Source organism: Aulonocara sp. 'chitande type north' Nkhata Bay, linkage group LG5 (genome assembly GCF_057382095.1).
Source record: "Aulonocara sp. 'chitande type north' Nkhata Bay isolate Kocher_YH1m ecotype deep benthic linkage group LG5, A_spYH_male_GT1.1, whole genome shotgun sequence".
NCBI lineage: Eukaryota > Metazoa > Chordata > Actinopteri > Cichliformes > Cichlidae > Aulonocara > Aulonocara sp. 'chitande type north' Nkhata Bay.
The window spans coordinates 41,565,552-41,580,917 of record NC_141348.1 but is presented as its reverse complement, the minus strand read 5'-3'; the positions used below and the strand labels follow the sequence as shown (position 1 = coordinate 41,580,917).

At 40.3% G+C, this 15,366-nt stretch overlaps 2 protein-coding genes across 2 annotated transcripts; both read right to left on the bottom strand.

The window, feature by feature from the left end:
- Window positions 1–189: 189 nt before the first annotated feature.
- Window positions 190–2,013, bottom strand: LOC147331356 (granzyme B-like). Its single transcript, XM_086293641.1, has 5 exons — window positions 1,917–2,013; window positions 1,682–1,829; window positions 1,065–1,194; window positions 590–844; window positions 190–474 (listed from the first exon to the last, which is right to left on the bottom strand). The coding sequence occupies exons 1-5, from the start codon at window positions 1,972–1,974 to the stop codon at window positions 271–273; spliced, it is 795 nt and encodes a 264-aa protein (XP_086149767.1). The 5' UTR covers window positions 1,975–2,013; the 3' UTR covers window positions 190–270.
- Window positions 2,014–11,082: 9,069 nt separating this feature from the next.
- On the bottom strand, window positions 11,083–12,315 carry LOC147331355 (mast cell protease 1A-like). Its single transcript, XM_086294324.1, has 5 exons — window positions 12,212–12,315; window positions 11,991–12,138; window positions 11,776–11,911; window positions 11,333–11,599; window positions 11,083–11,244 (listed from the first exon to the last, which is right to left on the bottom strand). Exons 1-5 carry the CDS (start codon window positions 12,270–12,272, stop codon window positions 11,083–11,085), a joined length of 774 nt encoding a protein of 257 aa, XP_086150450.1. The 5' UTR covers window positions 12,273–12,315.
- Window positions 12,316–15,366: the final 3,051 nt, after the last annotated feature.

Below are 15,366 nucleotides of genomic sequence, written 5' to 3'. Positions count from 1 at the left end.
TCTGTGATACCAAAACACCTTCTGTTAGTCTCTAGTATTTATAGTACTCGACAAATCAGGATGAATGTACTGTAGCAATGAAAAATTTGTTTACAAATATTAGTATTGCATGAATTCATTTTCCATGGCAAACTGATATCAATGTTTTATAGACATGTTTTTGAAGTCATAATAAAATATTTTTCATGCACAGAGACAATACTGTTCAAACATTTTCTTTATTCTGCATTGAGAGCAAAAGCTGACAGAGGCACAGCTTCCTGTAAACACTTACAGTGTGCTGACACAAAGCTTTTTGTAATTTTTTCCCTTGAGAATCTTCGTGATCCAGTTAAGGTATTTTGAGATGTCCGTATAGACATTGGGGACATCCGGATAGTTACAATTTCCCAGCTCGGTTCTTGGAATGCTTTTGTTGAAAGAAACAATACCGACAGCCATTCCCTTGCAGACCAGAGGGCCACCAGAATCACCCTGTGAGGAGGAAGTATTTACTTTGTTCATGTGATACTTAATGCAGAGTGCTCATATATTTCTCAACAACAGAGCAGTTAGCAATGACTTTTCAAGGAAAGGACAGAAAAGGTACCTGACAGAATCCTTTTGTTGTGTTGTATCCACCTGCACAGATAATATTGGGAGGAAGACCACCCCATCTTTCCCTGCAGACTTGTGGGCTGACGACCGACACATTCACCACTCTCAGGTCGTCAACAACACTACCGTAAGTGTTTATCTTACCCCATCCAGCCACTTGGCACTTCTCATTTTCCTTTAATGTCATTTCATGTAAGGGAAGTCGAATGAATTGAATTCTTTTGCTTGGTCGGACAGGTCTAGACAGCTAGAGGCACAGAATTAAAGAGTAAAGATTATAAATGAGTGAAAACCATGTAACAGCAATAGAGAACATTTATCTTTTATCTTTTTTTTAAGTACTTCATACTTTAACTAGAAATGCCTTGTTTTAAATGAGCAGCTTGCAAAATAGAACACTCAAAAATTTAAAAATTCTTATGTGATTTAAGAAAATAAAAAAGACAAAAAAAGACAAAAAGCCTTACTTCTAGGAGCATGATGTCATATCCATGGCCAACATTCTTATAATCTGGGTGTTTGCATTTCTTGGCAATCTTCATTTTCTTATCAGCCTTCTTGAGGTTGTGGTTACCGAGAACTACATGTTTAAGATCCCTGAATAAGATATAATTCTGAGATCATCAGAATTAGATTTTCTGCAGTTGCATGCACAACAAGATGAACAAAAACTAAATGATAAATTTCTTTTTTATTAAATTCAATTTTATTTATTCACTACAACAGTTACTTCAAGGTTCTTAGCACGATTGTTGCAATAATTCAGATGGTATCAGAATTATTATATTATTATGATCATTAGATACATATACTCACAAACACACACATACAGTATATATATATACATATATATATACAGACAGACAGACAGACAGACAGATAGATAGATAGATAGATAGATAGATAGATAGATAGATAGATAGATAGATAGATAGATAGATAGATAGATAGATAGATAGATAGATAGATAGATAGATAGATAGATAGATAGATAGATAGATAGATAGATAGAGAAGCATAGGACATTTTAAGGCAATCATTTGTTTTCCTAATCAGGAATTTCCTCAAAGAGGTGATTACTTACAGGTCACAGTGTGCAGCAGTCATTACAAAGTCCTCAGAAACAAGAAATCCTCCACAAACATGGTTTCCTCCGTGATCCTGCACTGATGCCATATACAGCATTTCATTGTCTGGGGCTATTTTCCCATCTATAATTTTACTTCCAAGGACTAATGGAAGTAGGAGGAAAAGAATTTAATTAAAAATATTAATATTCCACATGCAGGCTGGAGAAGAGTATTCATGGTGCAACTTACCATTTTGCCCGAGGAATGTCAGCATATGAACGACCACAAATTGTTGCAGAGCAAACATCTCGGTGGTGAAAGGCTTGACCTGTCAGCTTGAGACCGAGGGGTCAGTCCTTTTGAGTCATGTGTTTATACATTTATAACACATGACTTTTAACCACTTCCTAGGGAAGTGTGGTTTTGAAACTTTCTACAGTAAGTACTTCGTTATTACTGTCTGTTATATGTGCACCCCTTTCCCACTAACAGTAATGAATTTCAAACAAAAGACAGCTAAAGTCCAAAGGCATAAACCAGATTAGTGGCCTGTTAAGTCAGCGGTCCCCAACCTTTTTGCGCCACAGACCGGTTTATGCCCAACAATATTTTCACGGACCGGCCTTTAAGGTGTCGCGGATAAATACAACAAAATAAAACTAGTACCGGTACCGAAAAAAAAAGATTTATTCATAACACACGTGAAAAGACCCAGGAAAACCGAGTTAACAATAAAAATAACAAAATAACGCTAAAAACCAATAAAAACCCTGAAAACCACACATTTCACACCCGAGCCTCAACTCTCGCGGCCCGGTACCAAACGACTCACAGACTGGTACCGGTGATTAGATTAGATTTTAATTGGGGAAATTTTGCCTCAGACAGTCAGAAATATTATAATTCTGATCAGTTATCAATACTGAGACTCGTGATACTTCGTCAGCGGTGTGAGCATCACAGCAGATGCCATTTAGTCAAAGTAACTGAGGATAAAACACAGAAAAACATGAAGGAGATTTTTCTGGCCATAAACATTAAAAATATTCTGCAGTAGAACAAAAATGGAAGAAGACCATGAATCATGAATCTGATGCTGCTGAAGTGAAGTGAGGTTTTATTAGAGACACAAATATTTGCGTATTGCAATTTGGCATAATTTCAAAAGTTTCTTCTTCATTTCTTCAGTGTTGAACTGAAAAAAAACCATCATCTGACAGCACTGTACACAACGGTAGACTGTCACATAATAAGCAAGCGAATTGTCATGGTCCTGGGTCGGTGACCCAGCGTTTTTGGTTTTTGTACTTTTACTTTTGATAGTTTTATGTATTATGACTGTTGTGTTTTGGGTTCCCTGGGTTTAGTTTGTGTTCCCTCTGTTTGGTGTCATCTTTGCCTGTGTATCCCCTTTTGTGTATTAAGGTCTCTGTGTTAGCTCGCGTCTCTGAGTCTGTGTGTGTCTGATCTCAGTGTGTTCAGTTTACTTTTTCCCTGTCTCGTTATGCCTGAGTACTCCCAGCTGTGCCCTCCTTTTGTGTCTCATTCCCTTGTTATCCTTCTGTGTATTTAAACCCCGTGTTTGCATCTGTTAGTTGCTGGTTCGTCTGTGTTATTTGGGGTTTTCTTGTCAGTGAATCTCCCTCCGTCATCCTGTGAACTCTCCCTGCAAATTGCTTTCTCTCGTGTTCAGATTTGTTGTTTAGGTTTTAGTTTTCCCAGTGTAGTTTATTTCTAAGTTCTGTTTTTCGCCACACTCACCTTTTGTTTGTTATCACTCGGGTTCTGTGTCAATAAAGCCCTCTCACTTCACTGCATATCCACATCTTGGGTCCTTTGTTAAATTCATACGGCTCGCCCCGGCAACCCGTGACACGAATAATGCAGAAAACTGAAATTTGAGATGGGAAACTGTTCTTGAGAGAGACAGAGCTTTGCAGGAAGTGATTTTATTGTGGTGGAAGCAAAACAGCAACGGTAAGGGAGAATTCATGACGATGTTTAACAAATATGAAGCGTACTTTTGATCTTCTCTTGCTCCTGGTTCAGTAAACTTCAGTTGGAGAGTGACAAAATCTGCAGCTTCAGAATCTGTGAGCTGTCGGCTTTCAGCCCTAGCGGCGTGTCCATGTTTGTGCCGTTGGGTGAGAAAGCCGACACCTCACAGATTCTGATGCATCGGGTCTGTGCTTTGTGTTTACGTCTTTGTGTGGAATTTGTCTACCTGCTCTCATTTACTGTTTTAGCTTTTTGGTGGTTGACGAAATGAAAGCTTTAACCTGAGATTCCTTCGTTTCTGGTGAAATACATTTATATTTAAAAATTGATTCAGGATTTCATGAATCGATATTGTGTTATTCAAGCTGAAATAGATTTTAATCAGAAAATGGATAATTGAAACCCACCCTAGTTATAACAGTTGCACAGCCATTAAAGATCAAAACAGGTTCTAAAAAATTTTCAGGGTTTTCTTTCCCTCTGTTTGCTTCTTACTGTCTTTGAGGCTCAGGACCAGCACTCCCCACATTACATCAAACTCTTACAAGTCTAGAAAATGAGCTGTTAGACAGAAAGACATCAACTGAGTGGTATGGATTTTTGGTTTTCCAAACTGTCTAAACTGTATATAGTGAAGTCCACAAGTTTTTGAACATTAAATTTTGATTTGTGCCCAAATTATTCAATTCAATTCTATTGATATAGCACCAAATCACAACAAAAGTCGCCTCAAGGCGCTTTATAGATACAGAGAAAAACCCACCAATCATATGACCCCCTATGAGCAAGCAGTTTGGCGACAGTGGGAAGGAAAAACTCCCTTTTAACAGGAAGAAACCTCCAGCAGAACCAGGCTCAGGGAGGGGCGGGGCCATCTGCTGCGACCAGTTGGGCTGAGAGAAGGAAGACAGGATAAAGACATGCTGTGGAAGAGAGACAGAGGTTAATAACAGATATGATTCAATGCAGAGAGGTCTGTTAACACATAGTGAGTGAGAAAGGTGACTGGAAAGGAAAAACTCAATGCATCATGGGAATCCCCCGGCAGCCTACGTCTATTGCAGCATAACTAAGGGAGGATTCAGGGTCACCTGGTCCAGCCCTAACTATATGCTTTAGCAAAAAGGAAAGTTTGAAGCCTAATCTTGAAAGTAGAGATAGTGTCTGTCTCCCGAATCCAAACTGGAAGCTGGTTCCACAGAAGAGGGGCCTGAAAACTGAAGGCTCTGCCTCCCATTCTACTTTTAAATACTCTAGGAACAACAAGTAGGCCTGCAGAGCGAGAGCGAAGTGCTCTAATAGGGTGATATGGTACTACAAGGTCATTAAGATAAGATGGGGCCTGATTATTTAAGACCTTGTATGTGAGGAGCAGGATTTTGAAGTCAATTCTGGATTTAACAGGAAGCCAATGATTATAGCCAAATTATTCTGCAGATCATCAGAATGAAAAGTTATTGCCCATGTTTGCATAGCCTCTTTAAAAATATGCTTTCATGACATTATTGTGTGTTGACTGGTGGTCAGGGCTATGCAGACTGACAAACGGGACATTGAATGTCAGCTCTCGGATGGGGAGGGAGCCTGAGATTGTCTGAATTGTCTTTCTGTTCTATAGCAAATGCAGACAAAATGTTTTAGACAGCAAATAAGTTAGTGCTCTAAAATATGATGGTTTGCTTAGAGGACACCAGGAAGGATGAGTCCTCTGTCACAGATGGTTGGTCAGGGAAGATGGTCACCTGCATGTTCAAGGTCATTGCATCTCCAACCCACATCCACTGCCACTGTACTTAAGGGAAATTGGGACAATGTTAAAAACTTTCTTCTGCAATTACATTTGCAATTATATCTTAAATCGGAGACTTTGTTTTGCTGTAAGATTACAACAATGATGGCAATATAATTGCTTGTTGTTCAGCAGAACGGTGTCCAGTATGTTGGCTGATATACTTTTTTGCATTTGAAAATAAAAGTTGGGCTGATTACATGAAGTTTATTTAATTGTTTTTTTTTAATTGCATACAGTGTAATATCAACATAAGTGTTGTTTTAAATGCACTTTAGAACAGCACGCATCATGTAGCAGTTGCTGTTGTAATGCAGTGTAGCGCCGCATGGTGGCGCCTCCGGTCTCATAACTGGTGTGTCACCCCTGTTTTTGTTCTTCTTTGTATCATCTCTGTAATGGATTCTTCCGTGTGTATGCGGACTAGTGGGCTCTCAAGTAATGTGTGGTAGAGGTAGCACTCTTATTTTTGATATTCTAAATAAATGAGTACTAGTGAAAAGTTAGAAGCTGTTGCTCATTCGCTATCCACCTGCACACCTCTGCAGCTGGCTTCATCTCCACCGGATCGGGGTCTGGATGCAGGGCCTCCCTGCTGCTGCCGGACCTGGGGTAGTCTGCTTGTCTCCACCCAAGGAAAAAGGGTAACATCTCCTGGGTCTAGGCACCATCACCTCTCTGGAGGTGCGGTATAGAGCATGTTTGGGGGGCGGGGCTGTGGCTCCCCACGCCTTCTAGCAGATCGTTACATGGAGAAACCTTTTGTATGCACACAGGTGCACACATGGGTGCGCACAGACACAAACTATATCTTTCTTGGCTGCTCCCTCAAAGCCCATTGTGCGCTGTCGGTCTTACATGCTACAAAATAACATTGAATATTTAGTATTAAATGTTATCTAGGTTATTGCTGTGGTGTCGTGTTTATTGTTTCATTGTCCTGGGTTATTTAACCCAGCATTTTGTGTTTGTTATTATTATTACTATGTATTCTGGCTATGGTTTTGGGTCCTGTTCTTCCTCGGCGTAGTGTTTAGTCATCCCTGCCCGTGTGTTCGCCCTGTTCTGTCAATGTCGTGTCTCTAAGTTCTGTCTCCTCATGTAAATTCAGTTCAGCTGCGTGTCCCTCTGTGTGTATTTATAGTGTGTGTCCTCTTGTGCTCGTCACGGGTCTGTCTGTTTCCTTTGCGCTTCTTTCTGTTTTGTCCCTGCATGTCTTCCCATGAGTTTAGTTTTCAGTTTCATCCATCCATTCGCTTCCGCTTATCCTTTTCAGGGGCGCGGGGGGCGCTGGAGCCTATCCCAGCTGCCATAGGGCGAGAGGCGGGGTACACCCTGGACAGGTTGCCAGTCTGTCACAGCGCCAACACATAGAGACAGACAACCATTCACACTCACATTCACTTGCACATTCACACCTAGTGACAATTTGGATTATCCAATTAACCTATCCCCACAAGCTGCATGTCTTTGGACAGTGGGAGGAGTACCCAGAGGGAACCCACGCAAACACGGGGAGAACATGCAAACTCCACACAGAAAGACCCCGGCCTGATGGTGGAATTGAACTCAGGACCTTCTTGCTGTGCGGCAACAGCGCTAACCACCGTGCTGCCCACGGTTTCAGTTTCATTCGTTAGATTTTCCCAGTTTAGGTTATAGCTTGTGAGTCAGTGTCAGTCTGTATTTTCACCTCGTGTCACTCATCGCATCAAAGTCTGTGCCTGCATCTTGGGTCCTTCTTAATAACCTCACACTGCTTGCCTCACCAACCGAGACATATAGAAATCGACAGACCATGTGACTTTCGAGCATTGCATTGTAGGTACGAGTGGCAGCAAAATCAAAACACTGCATCAAGTTCTAGCATTTCCAACACTGGTAACCATTAATTCTGTGGTTTTAATCCCTACTTGCATTTTATTTGTCCCAAAAACAGTTATGTACAAAACGAAGGAGAACACGGCAGGTCCGTACAAAGACAGGCTTGATGAAAAGGAAAAAAAAAGTGTGAGGAAAATATCAAAGGAGTGAAAGAGTTAGACCCATGCAAGCATACAGAGTGGCGCAAGGACGTTAGCGTGTTGCCCAGCTTTCATCACGCTCATTAATTATATGGGCCTAAGTTTGAGTGCATACACTCATGAAGTGTTTGGTAACTTCAGATCCCTGCAACAAGCCCAGGTCCAGTTTACTGAAGGATGGGTACAGGACCTTGAAATCTTCAGAGTAGAACATAAGACCGTCGTCTGTACAAAGGTAAGTTTACCAGTCACAAAAATTGTCTTCAGAAATACCCATTAGAAAACCGTGGAATGATGTTCTGTGAAAATATCATGAAATATATCCATCATATCATAGGATATTAAAATAGGGAGAAATGGAATGAAAAGGAATGCAGGACTTTTCGTGACTGTTTGATATCGGTCTACCTCTTAACCGATCAAATCTGTGGTAGCAGTTTTAAACTCGGTATGACCCAGGTTGATAGAGGGTGCCCAGTCTGGATCGCATTCCAGCATTTTGTTGGCTAGTTTACCTACAAAACACAACCAACATTAGCCCGCAAAGCCACAGTAAATAAAGCAGCATAGCGCAACAAATTAGGTTCAAATCATGCGACCGGCTATGGCAGTTAATAATACAACCGCTTCTTGCCATTCTAGCTCACCACTTGTACCTACAATCCTTTGCAGTTTTACTCTGGAAATGACGTCACATAAATAAATAATAATAACAAAGGTCAGTCAAATGGACCAATACGGTAAGGCCATAATGATGCACTTGGTAAACTAAATCCGTTGGGCATGTTTCTTGGCCTTTCCTGCAGTTTAGACAACAACGAAAGAATCGACCCAGACAACTTTTTAGCATAAGAATGGAACATTTACTGAACTTAAGTGCAGAATAAAAATGCACAAAAACACTTTTTTAACCCAAATGATATCACAGTTACTTCAGCAAATCTAATTTTTAGATTAAATTATGGCCTTTGAAATTATATTAAGCAACGCAATATTAAGTTATCACCCTTTAGGGGTTAACTCACTGATACCTCATTCAAATGTACTGATTTTACGCAGTATGCTATGTAAATTGCTATGGCATGTGCCACCCTAAAATAATCTCTTGCCACCCGTAATGCCACTCGAGTTTTGCATATAAAAATGTTGTTTATCAAAATAAGCTAGCGTTTGATCCCCTTTGATCCAAGCTACAGTTAACAGAGAATATAATTTCTAAGCACAGGTTAAGCTCAGTTGGAGGAGCAGGCCGGCCTGCGCCTTTTTGATGCATGTCCCCCCCCTCTCTCTCCCCGCTTTCCTGTCATTCTCTACTGTCCCTAACAATCACATCACCAAAACCTAAACTGGAAAACACTAGAAATGACAAGACTTGTGCAGGTGGATGGAAAAAACTATGAAATACATGAATTCGCTAACTTGACCATGACCTGCATGAAATCCTGAAAAACAGTTAACCTGACCTCAGGGATGGATCACAGAAGACGTGACACTGACAAAGAGAAACACAGGGCTTAAATACATTGAGCGATAACGAGGGGAATGCTACACAGGAGGAGAGCACAGCTGGGAGTAATTTGACATGACAAGACCAAGAGGAAGCAAAACTCAATACAGTGACATAGGACACAGACTTTCAAAGTAAATCAGGAAACATAACAGACGTGGACTTGACTAGGGGAGACAGCAACCATGGAACACAGAAACCAAAAGACAAGAAAAGATAAACAATGTCAAGTTGAAGGGAAGTTATGAACTATTTCTGAGAGACAAATAACACCAGGATCCTTTGTAGCTGACAGCTGGTAACTGTGCAGGGGCGGGTCTAGCTGGATGGATGACTTGACTGCTGTTATCTATTGCACTGCTAATTGCTGTCTGTCTAGTAGAACTGTTAAATGTAAGCTGTTTCTTTTAAGTCGGTGTGAATAAACTTTTGCTTTAACCCCCACAACCACTGTGGATGCACTGTGGCACAGACGTAGGTGATAAACTAGGTGGGTGAGACATTCAAAGTAAAATTTTTATTTAGGTCGCACCTATCAAGATAAATATCACAAATGCTTCACAACCAAAATGTTAAAACATTCAAACTAGTGCTGGCAGTGTTAATCTCGTTAAATTACGTTAACGCCATAACCACATTAACGCGGCAAATCTCCGTTAGCGAGTTACTGCGGATCGCCCGGTGCGATCAGTACTGCTTAAGATGGCGGATCTGCGCCAGTCTTCGCTGGATCGTTGAGCTATCAGTCAACTTGTGCATCTGTAAACCTGAATCTTTAAAGCTTTTGTGATGATCTCACTAACCTGACCTTTTGTGTGTAGATCGTTTATGGAACCTGATTACGAGAGGAGTGGCAGAGGAGGAGGACTTGGAGCTTTTGTACAGAGAGTGTGGAGCACCTTTTCCCCTAACCCTGTTTCCCCACGGACCCTGGCGACCTGGACCCCTTTCCCCTGCACATTGTATATAGCCACTTGGTGATTGTGTTCACTGTAAATAAACGCACTGTCTTTCGCATAACAGAAAAACCTGGCCTGCGCCTGAGTCCCTTCCAAAATCCTTATCAAAATCGTTCAAACAAACAATTACTAAAAGCAAGTTTTAAAAGAGGCGTTTTTAGCTGCTTTTTGAAAGAGACCACCAATTTCACAGATCTCAGGTGCAGAGACAGAGACTTCCGGAACTGTTTATTTTCTGAACTTTTTTGGATCTCTCTCTGGCTATAGTTAAACCACAGGAACCACAGTTTCCAGTGTTCTCACAGTCACACTGAAACGAATGCTTTACAATTTTTTTCTTCATTTAAAACATTAAATGGCCAAGGATTTAACAGACATTTGTCATTTTCTGTCCACCACATATGAAAAAGAGACTTATGGTCTAACAGGACGAGTCCATCCATCCATTTTCTTTACTGTGTATGCAAGCAGGGTCTCAGCAGCCTGAAACATTTCTCACATAATATTGTGTGAGAGGCAGGGTACACCCTCAACAGGCTGCCAGTGCATCAAAACATGGTGTAGGGTCTGTAACTTACAATATAAAGGATCTTGAGGCAACTGTTGTTGTAATTTGGTGCTGTATGAATAAAATTTAATTGAACTGAACTGAATGATGCACTGGTAACCAAAGAAAAGACTCTCACAGAGGTAGAACAGGGAGACTACAAGCCACATGAGAGTTGCCAGTTTACAGTCACAAATTACTCGACGTGCATGTCTTAAAATTAAAAGTAGGTGAAATAAAACTGAGCACAGAAAAGGCCCAAAAGATTCTCACGGTGACATGACTATGTTAACCACTGCAGCACCGGCTCACAGGAAATTTCTGTGCAAACCAAACATCAGATATGAATGTGCTACAAAAACAAGTTTGTTTGTTTTTATCGCTAAAAAACATCAGTGAAACCAAACTAACTGAAAAAATGACACATGATTTGAAAGTAGCGTCATTATTTTTTATTTCTAATTTAAGAGCAAGCAGGAATATCTTTGCAATACAGGAGAGATATCTGAAGCTATTTTACATTTATCCTGCAGTTCACATACAGTATTATAATGCCAGATATTGCAGATTGCACATTGTTACAGTGTATACTTAGCATTGCTTTTTTTTCAGAATGTTTTTGATCCAGGAAAGGTGCTTTGATATATCTGTATAGACGTTGGGTCGGTTTGGGTAGTTACAGTTTTTTTTCAGGTTGAAAGACGCAACACCGACTGCTGTTCCATTGCACACCAGAGGGCCACCAGAATCACCCTGTAAGGAGGAAGACACTTGTTTTATTTATCTTTTATTTAAGACTAAAAGTTAAATTATACTTTCTCCAAAAGAACAGAGGACATACCTGGCAGAATCCACTCTTTGTGTCAGATCTTCCTGCACAGATAACACCTTTTGGAAGAATAACTTTCTCGAATGCCCATTGTTTCTCACAGACCTTAAGGTCAATAAGAGGCACATCTACCCATCTCAGCACATCAACAGCTTTGCCATTGGTTTCTGTGAAACCCCATCCAGCCACCTGACACTTTACATTGTCTTTTGCTTTAATCTCCTTCCTTGCCAGTTGTATCGGTTTCACTTTCTTGTCCAGTTGAAGTTTCCTCGAGAGCTAGAAGAAGCAACAAAGGAAAAGAATAAAAGGACTGATAGAAACCAACTCGGTACATTTCTGATCTTATATCAAGTCTTTGGTGAAGTACCAAGTGGAGTTGTTGAAAGCAGTGATGCATTTGACCTGTTTTTGATTGTGACTGTAATGATTCACATTCAAAGATATTTACTTACTTTGAGGAGCATGATGTCATTACCAGATACAACTTTGTCATATTGTGGGTGCTTGCATGTCTTTACACTGTATCTCATTTTGTTGTTATTAACCTTCTTCAGGTTGTGGGTTCCAATTACAACCTCCATAGGAGAACTGAGCGAGTGAATATTAAGTAGGTGTTAGCTGGGTTTTTTGAGAAAAACAAATAAAAGTTCACAGCTTGTTCACTTACTTTTTGTAACAATGTGCAGCCGTGAGCACAAAGTCTTCACTGACAAGAAATCCTCCACATACGTGTTTTCCATTGATCTGCACAGAAGCCATATACTGCATTGAGTTCTGTGGGACATTTTTGCCATTTATGATTTCACTTCCATGCCCTGCAAGAGTGAGAGGAAAAAAGTTAATGTAGGATTTTTTCAATAGATAAGTAATTACATTTTGCAATCTTACCATTTTGTCCAAGACATGTTAGAAGATAGAGAAACATAAGATCGTGCACAGCATGCATCATCTTTTCAGCCTTTCGTCTTTGAGGTGTTGAGTCAGACCCTGATATTCAGACTGTGGTTTTCATCTGCTTGCCCTTGACTTCTTACTTATGTCGTTTCTGCATGAGTGCAACCTTTAAAAGGATCGCTATGATGAGCCTGTGCGGTCAGTCAAACTGTGAGGCATCACAGACCATACTAATGTTTCAGTAAATACAACGCCTGTGGTTGTGCTGCCTGGAAAGAGCATGTTATGAGGCGCTTGTGACATTTTTTTCCTCCTGCATCTATTGAGTGTTTTTCGTTTAAATGCCTCTCCAGGCTTTCAAACTGAAAAACTTAAACCTTTAGCCTGTTTGTGGGTTTCTATCACGGCAACGATAAACCCAATGCTAGATGAGTAGATGATGAGTAAGAAAAGCCACACACACAAGCTTTAGGTTTGACTCTTTGCTCTCTTGCAGTTTCTTACAGCTTCTGTTCTGATAAAACGCTTAAAGTCATTGAATCAGTCAACAATATAAACAAACAACAATGCTTATTTATTTCAGTAAGTAATCTGCATGTTGAAAAGGGCAATGAGGCAGTGATCTTATTGGCTGTTGGTTCGAAGACTTTCTTGTTTATGAAATGTGAAAATGAAGTCGGGTATTTGTAAATAATTTTCAGATAATAAGAACACATAAGGAAGTTGGAATACTGTGGAATAGAGTAATATATGATGCATGAAAGTAGCATTTACCAAAAAGAATTGCAGTCAAACATTCTTAACCAGTCTGTTATTATTATGTACTAGTATCAATGTGAAAAATGTAGATGCTGATTTGGACATTTTTTATGTTTATAGGGATTTTTTTTAAATCAGTGTAACTATCTACATGTTCAATAAGCTCATTTGTCTTTTAAAGCAATGTAAAAAAGAAAAAATCTGCATTGTCCTTTTTGCATGCTTTTTGGACAAAACATGGGAAACAAAAGCTAAATTAATAAGGGTGTAACTGTAAACATTACAAAAGGTGAGAGCAGCATTTAAAATGAAACTCTGAGCAAACACAACCACACAGAATGACTCAGCATGATCATAATCAGATCACAATCTGATTGGTGTTTTCTGATAAGTGAGGTTGTGGAAATAAGAACTTTGTCAAAGGGGATGGGCATGTAGAGGTTTTGCTATTGACTGTTCTCTCTTGTGTTCTCTCTTCATGCATACCACCAGATATGTAGCCACATCAAATGAATTTAAGGTGACTGTGAAGGATGTTTAAAAAAAACAGAACAAAGAAATGTTCTTTGGTGCAGAGCGCCATGATGCAACACTTAAACCGAATCTAAACCACAGTTTCCAGCAGTAGCATTAAGGGTTTTGTCGTGAGCATGCCTGTATCCTCTCAACACAGCCTGGAGCTTGTCAAACTTAGAGTCTAGCATGTTTTTTAGGGTTTTTGCACAGGTGCATTGTGGATACACCTCTGGCCTCGTGAAAAACTGTCAGGAAACCATGGTGCTAAACACAGACAGCATTAAAAGCAGATGTAACCACCACAATTTTCTGAAATCTTGTTTTGACATTTCAAGATTAAAAAAAATTCGGTCTGCTCAACTTGTCAGTCACAAGTCATTAGCCAATGAGCTTAACACTGACAATCCTCCTTTCTTAAACATCGCATGATGAAATTTAGAAAATAAACTTAATGTTTTATTCAGTGTGACCACAAAGAAGTGACTGAGCCTATCAGCTAAACAGGAAAGTGTCGGGTACATCTGTGTGGCAGGCACAGGAGGACCCAAGGCATTAACTAAAGGACTGAGCTTTATGGCTGTTACTTAGAAACTCAAAAATCAATCCAAGACGCTCACCTGCAGAGGCCAACAGTGAGATCAAGTAATCCGGAAGCCAACCAGCTTGCCAGTGACTGAAATAGAGGAACTCTGGAGGCTGGCGTTGGGAGAAGAAACAGGACTTTTCTGGAGACTGGCGAAGAAGTGGGAGGAGACAATGGTTTGACAGAGGGCTGGCATCAGCAGTAACGGTGACCTTCTGGAGGCAAGGCTGGAGGTGAACAAAACAGGTGGCAGGATGCGACACCAGCCGTGGTGACAGTGACTGAGTCACTCTGGACACACAAACTGACAGGGTTGGCCAGCAAAAGCTGGAGTCCTACCTTTAGCCAGGCAGAAGGCCGGCATCGTTGGGGGTTGGGGCAACCGTCTGGAGGTCAGCAGCAACGGCAAAATCGATGGGACTTTATTTTTCCAGCCTGTAAGCTGCTTAGATCATAATAACCTGTGTTTAGCTTACAGAATGTTTTATTTATTCTATCTGTGAGGCCAGAGGGCTGAACAAGATGCCGCTGGTTCTGCCTCACTGCTTTGAAATCAGTTAAAATCTGTGCATTTGTGGAAACAGAGCTAGCATAAGCAAGTATCCAAGTAACCTTATGTAACTTCTGTGATCATGTTAACAAATTAGGTTTTTCTTACCAACCACTTTGGCTAAAATGTGTGACACAGAGGAGTTAGAGTGGCATATGAAAAGGTCAGCCGGTCGTCCTGTGCTTCCTTTTCTCTTTCTTCTCATCTCTCAGCTGCTCACAGCAAATGGTTGGCCCTCCCTGATCCAGGATCTGCTGCAGGTTTCTTCTTGTTAAAAGTGTTTTTCCTTCCCACTGTCACCAGGTGCTGACAGAAGATTGTTTCATTGTTTAGGTGTCTTTTCTTATAAAGGTTCAGGGCTTTTACATTCCAATATCCTGTTTTTGTGATTTGGTACTACATAAAAGTGAATGGAAATGAATTCCAGGCTCCACTATTTTCAGGTTAATATCTATGAGAAAACTTGGTTGACCGAACATACAAACTTTACCCAGTTTTTCTGCCAACTCGCCACATTAATTTTTCCATTGATATTTTAATTTCACTTTCAGATATTGACTACAAACCTTGGTGTTTTCTTCATGAGATATTTCTACTTTCACAAAAGGTTCAGTTCTAAAAATATCCCTCCAGCACTCCTGTCTGTCTGCTAATAGTTTATACTTTGATGATAAGTACTGATGTAATAATGTTATAGAGGTCCTCAGCCAGGAAGGATCGCAGCAAAGTGAAGATGCTCAT